A 22,505-nucleotide genomic window follows, 5' to 3' on the forward strand; every position below is an offset into this window, starting at 1 on the left:
GGGCTTCCCTGGTGGCGCAGTGGTTGAGACTCCGCTTGCCGATGCAGGGGACACGGGTTCGCGCCCCGGTCCGGGAAGATCCCACATGCCACGGAGCGGCTGGGCCCCTGAGCCACGGCCGCCGAGCCTGCGCGTCCGGAGCCTGTGCTCCGCAACGGGAGAGGCCACAACAGTGAGAGGTCCGCATACAGAAAAAAAAAAAAAATTGTTTCAGCTTATTCTGCTGCACGCTAAATTTTGAGACCCACTGCTCAAAACCACTAACAGTTAAGAGTACTTACAATTCCAAGTTGTGAAGTCAAGACGCTAATCCAAAAGGAATATGTAGGAAAACAGCTATTCAAGCTTTATTATCCTTCCTAAAATAAACACTGTGGGGAAAATAACTATAAGATTAAAGAATTTTTTGACATTTGTTATTACAATACCTCATTTTCCATTACGTAATGTGTAGAAAACAGCTCCTATGTTCTAATAGTAGAAGGAGAAGAAGAAGAGGAGGAGGAGGAAGGAAGGAGAAAATGGTTGGGAGAATTATGGGTTGAAATTCTTAGTCGAGTGTATTTGAGAAACACAGGGCACAACTCAAGGGTTCCATTTAAACACACACACACACACACACACACAGTCTGATGTAAATAGTCCTTCAGGAGTTCTGTAGACGAGAACTGTAGCCATTATATATATATATTTTTTTAACTCATGGATCCCTAATGTATTTGAACAACAGCAAAAAATAGTCTGGCACATGGTAAGTACTCAATAAGTATTTGTCAGGTGAGTAAATAAAAAATACTAATGACTTGTGTTTGAGAATCACTAAATACCTTTTAATAAAATTTTTTGACCTAGCTTTCAAAACAAGTTAGAATAATTTAAATTTTTGAGAATTTTTAAATAATTTTAAAATTAAAAAATGCATCATAGTTATAAGAAATGACTCATATTTATGCAAGAATTTACTCACATGTAATTTTGAATGAAAACTCTATTTGCTCCAGACAAAACAGACTTCAAAGTAAAGAAAGTTATCAGGGATAAAGAAGGTATTACATAATGACGAAAAGTTCAATAGCTCAAGAAGACATAACAATCCTCAACATATCTGAGCCTAACAACAGAGTGTCAAAGTGAGGCAAAAACTAATAAAACTGCATACAGAAATAAATGAATCCACTATCGTTGTTAGAGACTCCAACACCCCTTTATCAAAGATGAACACAAACAGCAGGCAAAAGAACAGTAAGATACCCATTTGCAAAATAATGAAGTTGGACCTTTACCTTATATCATACACAAATATTAACTCAGACTAAATCACAACCCTAAACATAAGAGCTATAAAACTCTCAGAACAAAGCCTAGGGAAAAAGCCTCATGACATTGAATTTGGCAGCTATTTCTTGGATATGACCCCAAAAGCAAAGGCAACAAAAGAAAAAATAGATCAACTGAACTACATCAAAATTAAAGATTTTGTGCATCAATGAACACTATCAACAGAGTGAAAAGTCAACACATAGAATCTGAGAAAATGTTTGCAAATCATAGTCTGATAAGAGATTAATATCCAGAATATATAAAGAACTCCTACAGCTCACCAACAAAAAAGCAAAAAACGCAATTCAAAGTGAGCAAAAGAATTTAACAGATATGCAAATTACCAATAAGCACATAGAAAGATGGTCAATGTCACTAGCATTAGGGAGATGCAAATCAAAACCGCAATGTGATATGACTTCACACCCATTATCTTGGCTATCGTAAAACAAAACAAAACAAAAAATAAATGTTGTCAAGAACGTGGAGAAAGAAATGCTTGTTATATATGTAAAATGTTATGTTACATATATTTTATCATAATAAAAAATTTTTAAAGATTTATTTTAATAGGAAGCAAATTAAAGATCTTATCACCTTTCAGGAGAGAAAAAGCATCAGCTCTATTCAAATCCAATATTTAATATCTTCCAATACTTTGCTTTATTCCTCTTACCATTATTATATAAAGAAAACATAAAGACTTTTTATCTTAAGTATCATATATATAAATATACCCTCAAATCTCTAATTTACCCAGTGGATATTACCAGTATTATCATTTTCTATAGGTTCCATGTCATGAAAAAGATTGAGAAGCCCAGCTATATTCCACCTTCCTTTCCTATCCATTGGCTAGTTAATTTAGTTGTAGGAATATAGGAATTGAAAGTCAAAGGAGAAATGAGAGTAAGCAGACGTATAGCACTCTGTCTCAAAAAAGTAATATCTGTAACGGAGAGATAACAACTGCTTGGAAAATCTTCCTTTGAAAAGCAGTTTGGTTTATTCCATAATCTAAAATCAGTATAAGCCTGCTAATGTCAAGGGGATAAAATCTATGTACAAGAAGTCACGTTAACAGGTAATAGGCTTGTCAGATGTAAACGACAATCACAAGTATGCAAATGAGTCAGGTTTTCCAGTCAGATTCTGACTCCTTCAACATTACCAGGGTCTGAAAAAAAGTGAGCTGTCCTATGCTCAAAATTTTAATGATTTCTGTATTTGAATACTTTTCAAGATGATTAAAGCTATGGTGCCTTGAGATTAAACACTTCTCCCTTTGCACCATTTTTTCTAAAACACCACACTGTACTACAGATTAAGTTAGTAATAAAGCATGAGTAAGAAGCAGCTATGATGTCTAAAACTACCTGCTCTCCTGTGTTACACACAGAAAGCTGACCCTCAGATTTGTATATTTGTAGAGAGAACAGATGATTTGGTTCTGGTTCTTAACCTCCTCACAATCACATTTATCAAAGGGGATTCATGTTGTGCCATTTCTTCTCTGTGAGCTGCTACCAGAGTTCAACATCAGTATTTTAACATCTGTATGCTTTGTTAAGGATGATCATGAATTATCATTCTTTGACCTTTACATTATTCTACAGCATTGCTCATCAGCAATTGCTGTTATCAGTTATTTATAGTATCACTGGTCTGTGATGGAAAGGGCAATCTAAATTCTGAATATATAAAAGATGGAGATCATGTTAGAAGCATTTGAAAACGTAAACAAACACTACCACAGTGTTTTGTGGCTGATTCTGTTTTTCTAATAACGTGAATACAAAATGTCACAACTGGAATCTATACTAAGGCAATGCTAGTAATGAAACAGAAATGGTACAAGCTATGACAGTTAAGGGCTGTTAAGAGGGAAATCTTTTTTGAATGGAACATGAATAGTGAATGGGTCTAGTCCAGGATAATTCTGGAGCAGATTTTTCCACTCTATAAAAAGCCTCTTATGTCCTTTCATTTTACACCGGTCTTTGAAATACACCAATTCTATTGATTAGAACTACTGGGTGTCCATATTTATGTTTCAGAAATTTTGTTGATAAAAACTGAATTACTGAATTTAATATTTAAATTAAAAAATAATTTAATAGTAAATAAAATAAAAATCATTTAATTTTTAAAATCTACGTTTTCTAATTAACTCACTAAAAGCTTTCCCAGAATACTATTTTGAGTTCATGACATCCTAACCAACAGTATAACTGTGTTTGGTTAGAAAACTTTGTATTTAACTTAAAAGAGACTGAAAACTAATCCCTGGCAGGAAATTTAGATCCCACTTTAAAGAGAATATGAGAAAATTTTATTTTAAACTTAGTGATTTCCCCAAAGAAATTTTAGGTCAAGATATTTTTCTGTGTCTTTCTTCTCTTTTACAAGAAACTGCATACATCTCATGTAAAATATATCCAAAGTCAATAAAAGTAATACATCCGTGCATGAGTTAAAAACATAACAGATCAGGAAATAATCCATAAAAGCACTATAATTCTATCTATAGCAGCTTAGAAAAGAGAACTAATTTTATCCTCAAAATTTTATTATTGCCACCAATCTCCTCTGGCTTTGCTTTCAGCTTCACTTTATCTTTTAAGGACTCCTACATTGGTCCAAATATTAAATGTTTCAACTGTGTTGTCTTATCTTTTCATCACTCCTCTTTTCTCACAGTCACTTGGTATGAGACCAGCACTATGGTAGGTGTTATAAAACAGTCAAATTGTCAGCACCCTTTTCCTTGAGATATTTACAGTATCATGAAGGAGTTATACAAGTAAATTAACATTGGTGGTATTCTGGGATACGTGCTGTACTACAGCTAACGCCCAAAGAATAACTATTTGGATTTGACTGGAGAGAGGGATCAGTGAAAGTTTTCCAGAAGAACTGACTTTCAACTAAGTTTGAAAGGATGGTTAGGAGATTGTTGAATGAAAGTACCATGGCATGACACAGAGTCACATTTAGAGAATTAATAGATTTGCTGGATGAACGGGAGAGTGGGCTGTTGATGATGGGACCAAAATAAGGAGCCTGAGTCAGACAAGAAAACGTCTTAATGATGGATGTATTAACTAACCTTAGTCTGGTAATCATTTTGCAATATGTACATATATAGAATCATTACATTGTACAACCTAAGCTTACACAACGTTATATGTCAGTTTTATCTCAATAAAGTTGGAAACAACAAAAAAAATTATAGTACCAAGCTAAGGAGATGAAGAACATCGACTTGGATATTTGCTAAAGAACTCAAAAACAAAATCAGGTATCTTTTTCTCTTCCCACAGAAAGGTCATAATTGGACTTCTGCCAACCCAGGCTTCCAACTTAAAAACTAACAGTGCTCGTTAGCAGCTCTTTGTTTTTTGCCTTACATTTCCAATTAATCCAACTGTACTGCATTTATGTGATACATGTATTACATCAAATTATATAGCCATTCCTCTTTTTTGTCCTTCCTAATTTCACTCCTTACTCATCACTTAGAGTATTTCAACAATGGAATAGCTACCAAGCACAAAGTGACATGCTACTCCAGTCAGTCACTGTTACCAATAACTTTAGAAAAGCAAATCCAAGCACACCTTTCCCTTCATTAACTGTCTGTTTTATCACTCTACTATTGCAGAATAGCCCCAACTCTGAAGACTGCTATAGAATGAATCACCCAGGTTCCATTAGCTTCTAACTTCCAATTAAAATTGGCTGGGGTAAGACACTGGCAGAAGACTGTAGGGTGGAAGGAAAGAGCATTCAGGGTATTTATTCCCACAACCCCAGCCCCTTCCCTCTCTGCCTCATCATGGTTGTGTCAGGGAGACACAAAGTGAAGAGGAGGTGGGCAGCCTACCTGAAAAAGAATTCAGAGTAATGATAGTAAAGATGATCCAAGATCTCGAAAAATGAATGGAGGCTCAGACCAAGAGGATACAAAAAATGTTTAATAAAGAGATAAAAGCTTTAAATAACAGAGATGAACAATACAATACTGAAATGAAAAATACACTAGAAGGAATCAACAGCAGAATAAATGAGTCAGAAGAAAGAATAAGTGAGCTGGAAGACAGATGGTGGAAATCACTGCTGCAGAACAGAATAAAAAAGGAAAATGTAAAGAAATGAGGACATGAGCTGCTTGTAAATTTTGGAGACTAATCCACTGTCAGTTGCTTCATCTGCAAATATTTTCTCCCATTCTGAGGGTTGTCTTTTGGTCTTGTTTATGGTTTCCTTTGCTGTGCAAAAGCTTTTAAGTTTCATTAGGTCCCATTTGTTTATTTTTGTTTTTATTTCCATTTCTCTAGGAGGTGGGTCAAAAACGATCTTGCTGTGATTTATGTCATAGAGTGTTCTGCCTATGTTTTCCTCTAAGAATTTGATAGTTTCTGGCCTTACATTTAGGTCTTTAATCCATTTTGAGCTTATTTTTGTGTATGGTGCTAGGGAGTGTCCTACTTTCATTCTTCTACATGTAGCTATCCAGTTTTCCCAGCACCACTTATTGAAGAGGCTGTCTTTTCTCCACTGTACATTCCTGCCTCCTTTAACAAAGATAAGGTGACCATATGTGCATGGATTTACCTCTGGGCTTTCTATCCTCTTCCATTGATCTATATTTCTGTTTTTGTGCCAGTACCATACTGCCTTGATTACTATAGCTCATGCAGTTCAATAACAAAAAAACAAACAACCCAAACCAAAAATGGGCAGAAGACCCAAACAGACATTTCTCCAAAGAAGATATACAGATTGCCAACAAACACATGAAAGAATGCTCAACATCATTAATCATTAGAGAAATGCAAATCAAAACTACAATGAGACATCATCTCACACCGGTCAGAATGGCCATCATCAAAAAAATCTAGAAACAATAAATGCTGGAGAGGGTGTGGAGAAAAGGGAACACTTTTGCACTGCTGGTGGGAATGTGAATTGGTACAGCCACTATGGAGAACAGTAGGGAGGCTCCTTAATAAACAAATAGAACTACCATATGACCCAGAAATTCCACTACTGGACATACACACTGAGAAAACCATAATTCAAAAAGAGTCATGTACCAAAATGTTCATTGCAGCTCTATTTACAATAGCCAGGAGATGGAAGCAACCTAAGTATCCAACAACAGATGAATGGATAAAGAAAATGTGGCACATGTATACAATGGAATATTACTCAGCCATAAAAAGAAACAAAATTGAGTTATTTGTAGTGAGGTGGATGGACCTAGAGTCTGTCATACAGAGTGAAGTAAGTCAGAAAGAGAAAGACAAATACCGTATGCTAACACATATATATGGAATCTAAGAAAAAAAAATGTCATAAAGAACCTAGGGGTAAGACGGGAATAAAGACACAGACCTACTAGAGAATGGACTTGAGGATACGGGGAGGGGGAAGGGTAAGCTGCGACAAAGTGAGAGGGTGGCATGGTCATATATACACTACCAAACGTAAAATAGACAGCTAGTGGGAAGCAGCCGCATAGCACAGGGAGATCAGCTCGGTGCTTTGTGACCACCTAGAGGGGTGGAATAGGAAGGGTGGGAGGGAGGGAGATGCAAGAGGGAAGAGATATGGGGATATATGTATATGTATAACTGATTTACTTTGTTATAAAGCAGAAACTAACACACCATTGTAAAGCAATTACACTCCAATAAAGATGTAAAGAAAAAAAAAAAAGAAATGAGAAAAGTCTAAGAAACCTCTGGAACAACATTAAACTCACTGCCATTCACATTATAGAGGTCCCAGAAGGATGAGAGAGAGAAAAAGGGTCTGAGAAAATATTTGAAGAGATAATAAACTGAAAAGTTCCCTAACATGGGAAAGGAAACACTCACTCAAATCCAGGAAGTGCAGAGAGTCCCAGGCAGGATAAACCGAAGGAGGAACACATCGAGGCACGTATTAATCAAATTGACAAAAATTAATGACAAAGAGAAAACTAACATTTATTACGGCTCCATAATGGGTATAACTGCTACTTTATCTTTTCCTGGTGAATTTCTGTGCAGCTCTTTAAAGCCAGCTCAAAAATTACTTCTCATAACAATTTTTTTTTCTTTGTGTACTATCAACCCTCCTTCCTCTGCACCCAAATAACACTGCACCTTCTTTATGATCCTTGTATTCTGTTTTAAATGATATTTAATTTTTAAAATTTCTCTTATCTCCTAGATTTTAAAATCCTTGCATCTCCTTCTATTACTTGCATAAAGTATTTCTCATAACTGGTATGCAAAAATATCTCTTAAATTGCATTATAATGTGTCTTCAGAAGTAACACCTTTTAGGGAATATAAATGATGTTTTGAATATAGTTTACACATTTATGAAGCTATGTATGATGTCATTACAGTCATAAAAATTTGACTAGATATATAGAGACAAATCTGAAAAAAAACAATGATGATACAGTTTTTAAAATCTAGAATCTGACCCAAACATTATCCCAGAATGTATTATTTGTACTGTTAGGCCACACATGAAATATCTAAACATTTTTAGTTGTCTAAAGAAAACATCATGTATATATACTTGTTCTTTTAATCTTATGATTATAGAATTTTAAGAACTCTAATTATTTTATGCTGAATAGTAATAATGAGGAAAATGGAATTACTTTATAAAAATGAAAATAGTTATGTCAGTAATAAATTATTCCAGTTAATACAAAGTTCAGGGCTTCCCTGGTGGCGCAGTGGTTGAGAGTCCACCTGCCGATGCAGGGGACATGGGTTCGTGCCCCTGTCCGGGAAGATCCCACATGCCGCGGAGCGGCTGGGCCCGTAAGCCATGGCCTCGGAGTCTGTGCTCCGCAACGGGAGAGGCCACAACAGTGAGAGGTCCGTGTACCGCAAAAAAAAAAAAAAAAAAAAAAAAAAAAAAAAGTTCACAGAACTAGTGCATTTTAGTGAGATCATTAATATTACACTTCCTTAACTTAATTTTTATAATTATTGTTAACTCTCACCTTGTTCTCAAAATGTACTGCTGTTTACAAAAATACGTGATATGGTATAACATCAAAAACTAAAAGATACACATACACAAATATATATATTTTGTTCTTACCTCATATATACATATGATGTAAGAACAAAAGAAAATAAGGATTCAGACACTAAATGGAGCCACATGTAAAACTGGATCACAAAATGCATTCTGTAAGTTTTATAATCACTAATATTAGATTAAAATTTTCATTCTTTCTGTGAGTCAATAAGAACAGGGAAGTATAAATAGTAAAATAATTCAGAGCCTCAAGAAAATATGAAGCCAAAGTGATATTGCATTAGCCTTTGGCATCAATGATTTCTTACAGTCACAGGGAACATACATACACTCTTGAGGGTCTACCTTTCTCAATATGACAGAAAGTTGATAAAGGTAAAAAAATAAGCAAAGTTAGAAATGCATTTTTGTAGCCATTCATGTATGAGTACCAGGGCAAAAAAAAATAATCCCCGGAGGTTATGTTTTGGGTTATTGGTATATTTAACAGTGTCTCCAGGTAAGTCCAATGTGCTGCCAATCTTGAGAACCAGAGCCTGACTAAACAAATGGGTCTTCAAAGTGTGGCTGCCAGACCAGCAGCACCAGCGTCACCTGGGAACTTAAAAATGTAATATTAGGGTCGACCTCAGACCTACTTAATCAGAAATTCTGGAGTGAGCCCAAGATTCCTGTGTTTTAATAAGCTCTCCAGGTGATTCTGATGCATGCTTGAGAACCTCTGGACTAAAACAATCCCCAGCAAAGCAGAATAAGATTGCCTTACACCAACAAAATTTGTGTTTTGGACATTAAGGATAAAAGAAGGCAAGAATGGATTTGGGCACTGGACATTTCTTATTATTGTTTTCTCTCCAGGTTACCATCACTAACACTTCACCTATCTTCCCTTCTTTTTCTTCAGAATTATTTATAGAGTACCAGTTTTCTGTTTCTCCACCTCCTGTGGCATAAAACTGCAATCAGATCAGGTCAGAACCACCTAGAGGGGTGGGATAGGGAGGGTGGGACGGAGATGCAAGAGGGAGGGGATATGGGGATATAGGTATACATATATTCACTTTGTTATACAGCAGAAACTAATACAACATTGTAAAGCAATTATATTCCAATAAAGATGTTTTAAAAAAATCAAGTCAGAAATCTTAAAAATGATTGGTTTTTAAGCAGGAGATATTCCCAAGATGTGGGATAGTGTTTAAGAGCACAGATTTGAGCATCTGTGATTTGGATTCAAAGGTTCCAGCTCCCAAGACTTACTAAATAGTGTGCACAAAGGCAAGCCGTTTAACATCTTTAAACCTTGGTTTGCTGACATGTAAAACAGGGATAATTATACAAGCCTGCAAAGTTCACTGGGAGGACTTAATGTGGATTATGTATGAAAGGCATCCACCTAATGCCTATCACATAATAAACACTCAATTAGTATTGCTTTCATTTCTAAGATGCTCCACTATATGAAAGCTACCACTGCTCATTTGTCAGACCTACCCATTAGTTTTGTGTAGTTAAAGAGGACATGCTGGGTAACACAGGCCTATTAAATATCAGAATTTATAAATTTATAAACTTGGCATCTTTCCCTTTTCATTAACAGCCTCCACTTAACTGTTTAGGTATTATTCTGTGAAAGGTAGATTTTAAGTATAAATTAGATATAATTTTTAATTCTATTTAAAGTTTATTAATCATAAATAAATCACCTGAAGTTTCCGGAGAAAAATGATTTAAAGAAGATATAATTGAACTCATATAACATCCTTCCATTAGCCAATACATTATCGACGAATCGGTGAGCATATTGGCATTAGTACCTATTATGTATAAAACTATGCATGTTTTTTAATAAATATATTTAAAGTATTTTTTGTAGATACTTTTAAAATAAGCACCGTGGAGTCAATCTATGAAGAGATATATTCATTTATTTGGGCATGAAAAGATAATAGTTATTACATATTCTTATGTCATATCTCAACCTTTCGTCCTTTGGTTATTTGGCCATTAGCACAGAACAAAAATAAAACAAACATTTTTTGTAAACTATTTTTAATAAACTACTTTTAGTTGATCTGCTCCACCTGATAACTCAGGCAAAACTACACTTCATGGAGGGTAATGTTATGAAGAACTTGAAGAAAATTAGTTCTAAACAGCAAATTTACTGAGCTTTACTCAAACTATGAGATTAAGAAACTATGTTTTGAATTTCATTATGTCTGCAATTTCTAAAAGATAGACTTTGTAACATCAATGTAAATAATTCTTTGGAGAAAGTCTGTGCCAGATAGGATTACTAAATAAAAACTACCTTTGCTCATAGTTTACGGTTGAATTTAAGTATCATATAAACTCTCAGGAACAATTTATATTCTTAATGTCAGAGATATTTGAGTGGCTACCTTAAAGTCATATCCCCTTGCAAATAAATATCTTTTTCAATATGCACACACAGGCATCACATTTAAGCAAAAACCGTCACACCATAAAGAAAATGCACTGTCTTCCCTTACTTGTATCTCTGTGTCTATTGAATGAACACACAACAAATGTAGGAGACAATAAAAAATAAATTTTTTAATTCTAAAGCCTTATGTAGACTTTGGTAACTCTTGTTCAATTTATTTTAATATCTCAAAACTTAAAGTTTAAGTTCAATTCAGTAAATTTCTTTTAAATAGACAGAAATTTAAAAACCCACTTTTATGGTAATCCTTTGAGATTGAAAACATTAAACTAAGTTAATAATGTTTACAATGAAGTTCAAAATGTCAAATTGAAAGTAGAACTAAATCAAGCAGGTTCAGGTGAAGAAATGTTTCCTTTAGAATAAAATTACCTAAGAAGTTTAAATGCAGATTACAGTAAGAGATGAATTTAGCTAAATAGGAAGCCATTTTATAAACTCAAAAGAAGCATCTTCAAAGCACTTTACTTTTTTTTTTTAGTATATGTGCTGCCAAAGCAAGCACAAAAGCACTTTATGTATTGCTTGTATTTAGGAAAAGGGAAAATATTAAGATGACTGGATTCTAATGAGATTTACAACCTAGTGGAAAAAGGAAAATAAACCCAGATGGATATATGCAGAAAACTCAATTGATGGAATTAATGTTAAGTATTTGGAAAGTAACAATAGCCATGAAGAATATTACTGAAATAAATTACAACTCTAAACAGAAAAACGTTCTCTCATTACATCTCAACCACTTGTATCCTCTACTTGCAAATACAGTTTTCTTAACAAATATTCTGAAGTTTAAATGATACTATTTCCTTCCCGGCATCTTGATCACAGCAAAATATGCTCTCCACTACCACCATCAACTTCTGGTCAAGGTTCTCATTTGACTTAATTTTGATATCAATACTCAGTGCCCTTAAACCTTAATATAATGACGTTGCCTTGGGGATTTATGTTATTTTCTAGACATATTCTGCACATAATACTTTTCCACACTGATTTCCACTGCCATCAAAGATATAATGCCGACATCAGAAGCAAGTTACTGTTACTTTCTCTAGAGTGATAACTTGTTTGCATTTTTTCCTTTATTTTTGTGAATTTTTCTATTTCCCTTTTAGAGAATCATCCTCTTCCCCTTATGCTTGATAGTAATTCATAGTGTACTGGGGGTGGAATGTGTTACAACATAGCAGAAATATCTTCTCTGGTACCCTAAAGAGGCAATCACTCATCATCAATGATAAGCAAAATGGCATTACCTCTGCCCTCCTGAGCCTGTGGTCCAGGAAAGACATACAAGGTCTTTACTTTATAGAAATACTGTTTCTCTCTAGTTCATGTCAACAAAACCCCTTCACACAGTTGGGAGACATAACTATGTACATCCTAAGAATTTTAAGATGTCAAAAATATGATAAACAGTAACAAAAGACCAATAAAAAATTGGGGAAAATCTCTACAACATTCGTAACAGATAAAAAATCACCTCATTGCTTTAAAAGATCTTATAAATCAGTAAGAAAAAAACAAGCACTGCAAACTGAAAACCAAGGAAAGAGCACAAACAGGAAACACACACACAGAAATAAACTTGGACAAGGTACGAAGGAAAAAAAGAGGTTACCCTCTCTTTGTATTAAAGAAATGAAAAAATACAATTAGCTGCTACTTTAACCTATTAAATTGGAAAATACAAAAAAAATTAAACATTCAAGTGTTTGGCAAGCATACAGAAAAACAGACACCATCATGCACTGCTTTCAAAAATGGTACATTTTGCAAAGTAACACAAAATTATAAATCACATGTTTTAACGTATAAATAACAACAAATATAAAAATGCTACTCTGTACTCTCAGGATATAATCTACAATGTGTGTAAAGCTGCAGAGTGTTCAGTGCAGATTGATTAAATCTGTGTATAAGCAAAAGCAAGTCAGAAATCAAATAGTGAGGAATTAAATTAGTGAATTATGGTGCATCCTGTTAATGGAAAACTATTACCCCATTAAAAAAAGTATTGGTAAATAATTGCTTATAGATTGTAAATAAAATTAAAAGCATATTAAAAAAATGTGATTGATAGAACCTATTCTTTGCTAAATATATATGTATATATGCATAGTGCTTTTATCATAGTGGCAAGATTATAGTTAACATTACTCCCCTTTCTTATCTATATTTAAATATTTTCCTACAGTAAAAATACATTTCTTCTGTGGGAAAAAAAAAGTATTTTTGTAACAATAAAAATGTCAGATTCTTAGAATAATCAGTAAATGGTCTTTACCTATAGTATTATTTTAGTTCATTTATATTAGCCACTAAAATTCGAAGTTGGAGAGTCTTTTCAGGTATTATTAAATACAGAGACACAACCAAGATAGACCCACAGACCTGAGTGTCCACAGTGGGCCTCTCTTTCTGCTGGGCATTACACATTTATTCATGTGTATGCTGGTTTCATGTCCGATTAAGCTTACTATTCTCACAGACAAGACGCTCAGGAAATACATGACTAATGTAAGAATGAATTGTGTGCCTAGTCAAGGCTACTTCTCCTCCAGACCATAAGGATCTTTGAGTATTTGGTGTATCTGCATATACAAATGTCATTAGATCATATTGATGTTGGTTCATATGTGATATATATATATACACATAAATGGTTCATATGTGATATAGTATGTTCATATTTTCAAGTCCTTGTCTTAATATAAGAATTAAATCTAATTTACCTTTACTTAGTTGAGAAAACATATTTTTTCCTCCACATTTTGTATATGCAGGAGTTGGAATGCAAATAAATTTACTTCATCTTAACGTGGTTAAAGGGAAGGCACATTCAAAAATTATATAATGAGGGCTTCCCTGGTGGCGCAGTGGTTGAGAGTCCACCTGCCGATGCAGCGGACACGGGTTCGTGCCCCAGTCCAGGAAGATCCCACATGCCTCGGAGCGGCTGGGCCCATAAGCCATGGCCGCTGAGCCCGCACGTCCAGAGCCTGTGCTCCGGAACGGGAGAGGCCACACAGTGAGAGGCCCGCGTACCGCAAAAAAAAAAAAAAAAAAAAAAAAAAAAAAAATTATATAATGAAAATGAATTTTTAATTTCTGAATGCAATTATAACCATGATATAAAAGTTATTTTATTATTAAACAGTGATCTTTGGTAACATAACATAAATCATACACTGTATTATGAATATATTCTTAAAAACTTACCATGTACAGCAAATATATATTACCTAACCTCTGTATATATATTATTTTAGGCACGGTTTACAAGTATTATTTTCAGCATAGATTTCTCTTAAATTCCATGTTTTCAAGTCATTGTAGTTAATTTTTTAAATTATTATCAAGCTAAAATACACTGAAATAAAATTAAAGTGATTTAAAACAAATTATTGATATGCATGCAAAAATAAAGAATAGGTGCTTAACTCAAGGTCAGTCTAAAATAAAAGCAATTTTTCTTGTGTTTTAGAGGTGCAATTATGCTTTATATTCAGTCCTGTGAAAACACTGCCGGAAATGCTATTTCCCACCAGTATTAAAACACTTAAGAGAAAATTACTACAGTTAATTTTTATTTTGCCTGTTTGCATTTTTATTTTTATTTTAGCACAACTGTTTCTAAAGCCTGGTATTTAACCATTACTCTGGATTTATAAAACTGGATCTTTTAGAAATTATATTGGGAGAGTGTTAAGGCATCTAAATTGGCCTATAAAAACTTGGCTTACCAGAGAAGGCTCCGAGAAAGCAGTAACTCTGGCATTTAATGTCTGAGACTAAAGCTTTGAAAATTGTTACTGTTGCAGAGCAGAAAACATTAAAATATTTTCATTTTTACTGAAGCTTTATCCAAATTTATATCTAGTACTTAGATACATTATGATATGCACAGTTATGTCACAGAGACAACTTGCATTATTTATGTGGCTTTTAGTTTATAATGATGTCAAGCCTGTACAAATGCATAATGTAGATAGGAATGTAGGTGCATCTGCAGCAGTGGGGACTATAACTCGTTTCCACCTGAAAGACAATGATCAGTGTTGTGAAATAAAAAGAAAAATCTAAGAAAAAGTACTTCTGCTTCATAAACAAGCAGCACAAAATTGTGTTCTATCTAGTCTGCATTTTGAATGAGATGGCTCATATTCAAATAGTTTCTCAACAATCTGCAAGCAAACCTAAAAATGCAAAATATTTAAAAATATCTGTTTTTTCCAGATGATAATAAAATTGGTACGCTTGGTTTTGATCCAAAAGACTGAGATCATTTTTTAGAGGTAGAGAAGAGAACACATAGGCAAAAAGATTTGAGAGAAATCGCTGGGTGTTTTACAGTGAAAGAGGCAGCATAGAGGGTGTCTTGAGTTACATATCTTTTATTTATTTATTTATTTATTTTTACTTATTTATTTTTGGCTGTGTTGGGTCTTCATTGCTGCATGCAGGCTTTCTCTAGTTGTGGCGAGCAGGGGCTACTCTTCGTTGAGGTGCGCAGGCTTCTCATTGTGGTGGCTTCTCTTGTTGCCGAGCACGGGCTCTAGGCACGTGGGCTTCAGTAGTTGTGGCACACGGGATCAGTAGTTGTGTCTCGCAGGCTCTAGAGCGCAGGCTCAGTAGTTGTGGCGCACGGGCCTAGTTGCTGCGCCGCATGTGGGATCTTCCCAGACCAGGGCTTGAATCCGTGTCCCCTGCACTGGCAGGCGGGTTCTCAACCACTGCGCCACCAGGGAAGCCCACATGTCTTTTAAATTAACACAGGGTAGAGTTTTCTCCCAAATGATTTCTCAATTATATGTTACTTTATAACACACAAATTTTATTTTTAAGTAAAATCATCTTAGAATATTGTTTCTTGTTTTTTCCTGAAATATTTTGTACTATTTTTTTTAATTAGTCACTGGATTTAGAGGAAAATGAGTCTGCTCTGATCAAAACTGGAATTAGTTGATAAGAAAGCCACCCTCTGTCTTTTAGCAATACCCTCCCCACTTTCTGCCATGGAGGGCCCCTAAGAATGAGGTTCTAGAACCACCTAGGAGTTACACTAAAAATACAGAGCCCCAGCTCTATTCCCAAGATTCTGATTCAAGTGTCAGAATCTGCTTTTAAATGTATTACCTATTTAAATATTAATAAACACACAAACATTTTCGGAGGTACCTGATCCACACTTTGAGAAACTTCCCTAAAGCTTCTGTGAGCACAGTTAGAAACTACAGACCCAGAATATGCATACGTACTCTACTAGGTATACTGCCGTATGAACAATAAATAGGAAGAGCTTAATCTTGCTTGAGGGAATGATTTAAGACTCCTAAGAGATCTTAAAATTAAACCTTATTTAACCAATAGATGGGCATTTACTACAGTCAAATAAAATGGATTTGAGGACCAAGGGCTCAAAATGTTGCTCCCCTTGGCTTCCAGCTGTGAAAAGGAAGTTGGGTGAAAAAAAGGCTTTCCTATGAGTAAAAAATGATCATAAAATTTATGGTATTTAGCTACAAGCCAATTTACCAATTTCGTACTAATGTAAAACTGCCTTGGGGCTTCCCTGGTGGCGCTGTGGTTGAGAGTCCGCCTGCCGATGCAGGGGACACGGGTTCGTGCCCCAGTCCGGGAGGATACCACATGCTGCGGAGCAGCTGGGCCTGTGAGCCATGGCCGCTGAGCCTGCGCGTCCAGAGCCTGCGCTCCGCAACGGGAGAGGCCACAGCAGTGAGATGCCCGCGTACCACAAAAAAAAAAAAAAAAAGCCTTGGCTTATTGAACTGATTATGGAGGTCAGAGTACTGGATTCTGAGATCTTATGAAATTACAAACCGTGAGGAATCATTACACAACACTTCCAAATCTTCAGTGTTCTAAACATATTTAAATTTGAATTAGCTACAAAGCTCAGATGCTAGGTAATCCAAATACCTTGATTCAATGATAAGCAAATAATTTTTTTAAACAATTCTCAGCTGAGTAAGACTAATGTTTTTGCCAAGTTTCCTAGTAGTTCCTGGAGCATGAATGGACATAAACTCGTTTTTCTTCTGTGGTGTGTGTACGTGTGTTGTTGCTGTTTAACTAGATTAGGGTGCTTTTCCCAAAATACCAAGAAAATAATTTTTCTATTAAATATTCCCTCTCACTGCATAAGTTAGAGGAAACAGAAATTTCATCCAACTCCAATCTCAAAAGAACATGCAAATTGCAACTGATGATATTTACATTGAAGGGATTTTACTTTATTTTTTCTCTGGTTGTGGTTGAGAACAATATTTATTTCTAAATAAATATTTAGATTCCAATCCTAGGGAAAAAATTCATGCCAGGTGCCCTTAGTTGGTCCCTGCTGAGCGGGATGAAGGGAGAATCCACTCACCAAGCCCCGTGCTAAGACCATGGCCACACAGAAAAAGCCCTAGAAGAAGAGATGACTATTTCTAATTCATATACAAATGCTGAATGCACCAGCTGTATGGAATGGTGTTACTCTCCCACAAACAAACAAGTAAAAAATAAAGATGCAACCCTTAATTTAGACCCAGAGTGCACTTTAGATCCTCAGGTACAAAGAATAGTCCATTAAAGTGTGAACACAAAACAGTAGATTGTGGCTTAGACTATGACTTTACTTGTTTTTCATCATGGAAATGAAATGGTAAAAGCTGAGACCTTACTGAAGACTCATCTGCACGATGTAAACTTCCCTACATATTCCTACCCCACCATGACTCTTCTAGATGTTTTATTGCTTCATTAGGTGTATGAAGTGAGAGAATATTTTGAAATATAGTAATGTGATTTTTTTTTTTTTTTTTTGCACTTGCTTATGAATGTTCCTTACCAACCCAAGCCAGAAGCAATCTTTACCTTAGGGTGAAGTGGAATCATAGAAAGTAAAGAGAAAGAAAGAACTGGTGTAGAGCTTTTTGATTTTCAAAACTGGTCTTGAAAACTGTTTCAGACACAGTAGTCTAAAAACCTGGCTTTAAATCTCTAGAGTCAGATACCTGCAAGAGAAAAGCATTTTCTAAATGGAAAAGCTCCCCTTTAAATATAAAAAAAAACAACAACCCATAAGTTGGACAAACTGAGCTTGGAGTTCTACTGTAAGCCATAGAGTAGAATGAATGATATATAAGAACTATTTCACAAAGTAAAAAATGTCAGATCTTCCTTGGCTGAAGAAAGGACCTAGAGAGAAGGGGAGAGGAGAAGTGGAGATAGAAGCTTAGGAATTGCCCCCTTCTCCAGGATTTTGTCATATAGAGCACATCCATTAATCATTATCTGATTATTAAGTATTCCTATTTAAAATATATTTAATTTTGTGCCTTGTAGCCTTTAATTCTAAAGCAAAAATATATTGATCCTAATCATCAACTAACTCACTCAACAAATAATTACTGGGACTTAATACATAATGAGCCTTAGAAATAATGCAATAAATGGGAATCACAGTCCTTGAAATTCCTCAAGGAATTTGCAGTCTATTGGAGGCAGAGGGTGAGGGTCAGAGACAAGTTAAAAGCCGATTATATTCCTTTGCTTATATGCTGCCATGTTTCTGTTTATACTTTTACCACCTAGAAGTGAGATTCTAGTCTGCCTTTTTCCTTACAGAAATATAGTTTAGTAATGAAGTATGGCTTATTTGCATGAGCCACAGAAACTTTCTGAAATTACCCTGTGCTTTTTTACGTCAGAAGCAGCCCAAGGAAACTTTGTATCCTGAAATTTCAAAAATTACTTGCCAACTGTCAAATGTGATCAAAACAAAGCAGTATGAATATCTACTACTCTATTTCTTTGGGCACCCTGGCTGCAGACGTTTAAATAAAATGATGGTGAAACTGGAACCATTTTAATAGAACGAAAGGGAGCTCAGAAAACCAGGGTGAAAAAGTCAGCCCAGGGAAAGAAAAATCATTGTACACTTAAGATACCATGGTGCCCTTGAGTGCAAGGTCAAATTGGCCAGGGCAATGATGGACTGGACAGTGGATATACCTTTAGTTTTCTTTGAAGCAGCAACCTAGGAACTGGGGGTCATGAAGCTTTAACTGAGGAGAAGTGTGAAGGCATAAAGGTTTGGAAAAGATTCTCTGTAATATAAATGGGGATTCCTTTGCTGTCTTCAGTAACATTTCCTTGAAATCAATAAAAGGAAAGAGGAAGAATGGGATCTTGTAGGAAGTGAGCACTCAATATATTTGCGGACTACAAAACAGGGGAAAGGTATGAGTTATTAAACCTCGAAAGAAAAGACCAAAATAAATGATGATAAAGAGCAAAGACTGGAAGAAGAGGGAAAGGGGCAAGGTGTTGGAGGAGGAGCTGAAAAAGGAAGAAAAGGAGAAAAGAAATTTGGAGGGGAAGCAATGAAGAGATAATTCTAAAACAACATATTAACAGTGCTTTTCGATGAGTGGTGATATTACAAATAATTTTTCTTTACTCATGCCTTTCTCTGGTTTCTATGACTTTTATAAGAGCATTTACTATTTTTTAATTAAATTTTTTTTTAATTTTGTAAGAAAGAGTACACTTAGCCCACTTATGCTCTCACTTAAACCTTCATCTTTACAAGAGCATTAACTTAGGGTAAGGTGGTGTGGCAGGAATTTGGGAACTGCTTAATAAATAGTCCCTAACAGACATGTTCCAAATGCGTGTTCACTTACGTTGTATGATCCACCGACGGCCTGTGATTTTCCTCCCCACGATGAATACTGGTTCCATTACCAAGTCCCCAGCTGAATGTGCTTGAATCTTGAATAAATTTTTCTGAGATTGGCTGGTACCATTTACACAGGCTTCCTTTTTCAAAGCTGCAAACTTCCATAGCTTGAATAGGATAGGACAGAGATAAGATGAGCTAATCACAATAAATGTATTAATAAATGGCGATTTCCATCTGCATCAGCACTTTCTTACACTTGGGGTTTCTTTAAATTATAATCTAACTTTTAAGCATAACTGAAAGAATTAGGCAAATTGTTTACATAATCCCTAGAAAAGTTTTAAAGAAATCTAGGTGTATTATACTCAAATATCTATATTAACTGAAATGTGGAAATAAATGCACATACTGAAGATTCTGCTTTCATAAAGAAGTGAGATTTTAATTCGCTCTGAAAGCAGCAATTTAAGAATTGCCACTCCGTTCTGACACAACATTTACATTGCTTATATGACCTCCAAGTTCTGATAAGTCTGTTCTTTTTTCACAGTATTATCGCAAAGCTAAATCCCCAATTCCAAATTACTTAAATTCAAAGCTATAAGATTTACAACAGCTTTTATATTGAACCTCTTTCCTTGAAAGTTTTCAATATTTTTCTAATATCAAACAAAATTAAAACTCCAGTGATTTTTTAAATATATAAGTTGTGTGTGAAAACAAATGTTCCTTTTTCTCTCCTCTCTCTCTCCTTCTCTCTCTGATGTGTTCATGTGTCTGTCTGTCTCAAATCCCCTACTTCTTGAATAAAAGAAAAGATTCAATTCAGTGAGGTCTTGTGTATACGATGGAAAGCCTGGTGTGTACTCCACGTTTTAAATGGCATAAACGGTGACGGCATAGGCTACCACTACTATCATTTAGATACTTGGGTCCACGATTTAACATAAAATTTGAGAAGGAAAACTCCAGCAAAAAAAGTGATTTTAATCATGACGTTCAGGTGTGTTAGTTAATCTCTGATGTTAATATTGATCATATAATTATACTTATTTTGTGAAGAGATTTAGAATTCAATAGAATCCTGTTCATCATATTATTAAAAAAGATTTTAAAAACTGTAGATTTTTTAAAAATTAGAGGACATAGAGTTTCAGGCAAGCTAAGATCTGCTGTACAACACTGTACCTACAGTCAACAATACTGTATTGTACACTTAAAAATTTATTAAGAGGGTAGATCTTATATTGTATTCTTATCACAATGAAAAAATTACAAAATATGACTGTAGATGACAAGAAGATTTATCACAATAGTTCATTTTACAAAGAGATGGTGAAGGCAAGACACAATTTGTTCAGAACTAAATGGTAATAATTCATGTTTAATCAAAATAAATAAATATCCCCATGATTTTAATAATTTAATAGTAGACATTCATTCAGGACATTTACAGAACTTACCAAAACTTCCCATCCAATCATAAATGGCATTACTAAAATTTCAAAGTTGAACTAAGAAGAAAGTCAGTATTTACTAAAGATGCTCACTAGGTGTAATTAATTAGATTTTGTGTAAACTTTTACAAAGACGACTTATGTGTGAACAGAAGAGGATTTTAGTGTCTTCCCATGAGGGAGTCTGAATACCACAGCATCATCCATTATATTATCTTACATCTGTGACGTACAGTACATCTTCCTGACCAACTTGAGTTAATTACTGTCCCATCTTATTCACAGAGTGAATTAGCTTTGATTTTATGAGGTTTTTTTGGCCTGGATTAGTTTATTGTGTATTTGTATCTTTGTAAGTTTTAGAATTCCTTGACGAGGCTGACATAAGACAAATTAGAATTTCACTATACGCTCTATTATGTGTATGTTCTAAACCGTCAGTATTATCAAGACACTCGAGCAATATTATGGTAAATTCACATACAACTTAATAAACAGCAAGGAAGGGGAAAAAATCACAAGTGTTTATCCCTTCTGATCCTGTGTTTTGCCCATTCAGATACAGATTAATTTTTCTCCTCTCAGTTTGTATTTTTGACTGAGAAGTTCACTCCTAAATTAAATAATTTGCCTTGATCCATTTAGGAGAAGCCATAGGTTGGCAAGTGTCAATAAATGAAAACCATCTTTCAACAGTACCTAACTGTTGAAGTGTCCACATGTATTAGGATTGGTTTTCTTATTAACTCTGCACATTTGACATAGTATTCATTTTATGTGTGCATTTTGACAATGGCGAAATTTGAGCAGATTCATCTAATTTGAGGGTATTATGCTTCTTCCCTAAATATTTAGTGATTGTGACAAACAGAGACAAAAAGGGGGATGAATAAAAATGATAAATGACAGCTCTGGAATCAAGCTAAGTCCATGAAAACAAGTATTTTGAATTTAAATATTAATTTAAAGACACCTCTTGTTGGACATGATACAAGAATGTATGCTGATTCTTCTATCATTTTCTATACAAATAGTCTTTATGTTAAGAAACTGCTTTAAGCCAGGTTGAAATTTTCTAACTAGGACATTATGCCACGCTACTTGAGATAACACTAGTATTTTCTTATCAGTTTTATGGCTATATTTAATGCAAAATTTAGGAATTCACGTACCACAGGATGATTCATCTGATTTGTCAGGGCAGTCGTATCTAAAATCACATTTCTGGATATTTTCAACACATTGACCATCAGACCTGCAAACAAATTCATTGTCGGTACAGTTGTGTGGAGGTAAGGTTACTGGAACTGAAGTTTCTGGTGGAGTTGGAAGGTTCACTGGCAAATTACCTTGAAATAATAGACAAATATCATTTTGCAGATTTTTCCATTTCTTTAAAGATTTCACACAATAAACTTTATTAAGTGTGCTTCACATTCAACATTATAAAGAATATTTGATAGTATCTGCTCATCTGCTGAAAATCTTTATATAAGCA

General features: G+C 34.8%; 1 protein-coding gene across 1 annotated transcript in view; it reads right to left on the reverse strand.

The window, feature by feature from the left end:
* Positions 1-22,505, reverse strand: part of MALRD1 (MAM and LDL receptor class A domain containing 1) — a 608,458-nt gene that overhangs the window by 376,843 nt on the left and 209,110 nt on the right. Inside the window, exons 20-21 of the mRNA XM_007447298.1 lie at positions 22,180-22,356; positions 19,552-19,714 (exon numbers count right to left, since the gene is read on the reverse strand). Of these exons, the coding sequence (XP_007447360.1) occupies positions 19,552-19,714; positions 22,180-22,356 (340 nt within the window). The remainder of the gene's footprint in view (positions 1-19,551; positions 19,715-22,179; positions 22,357-22,505) is intronic.

The sequence above is a fragment of the Lipotes vexillifer genome, unplaced genomic scaffold, assembly GCF_000442215.2.
Source record: "Lipotes vexillifer unplaced genomic scaffold, Lipotes_vexillifer_v1.1 scaffold297, whole genome shotgun sequence".
NCBI classification, from domain to species: Eukaryota; Metazoa; Chordata; class Mammalia; order Artiodactyla; family Lipotidae; genus Lipotes; species Lipotes vexillifer.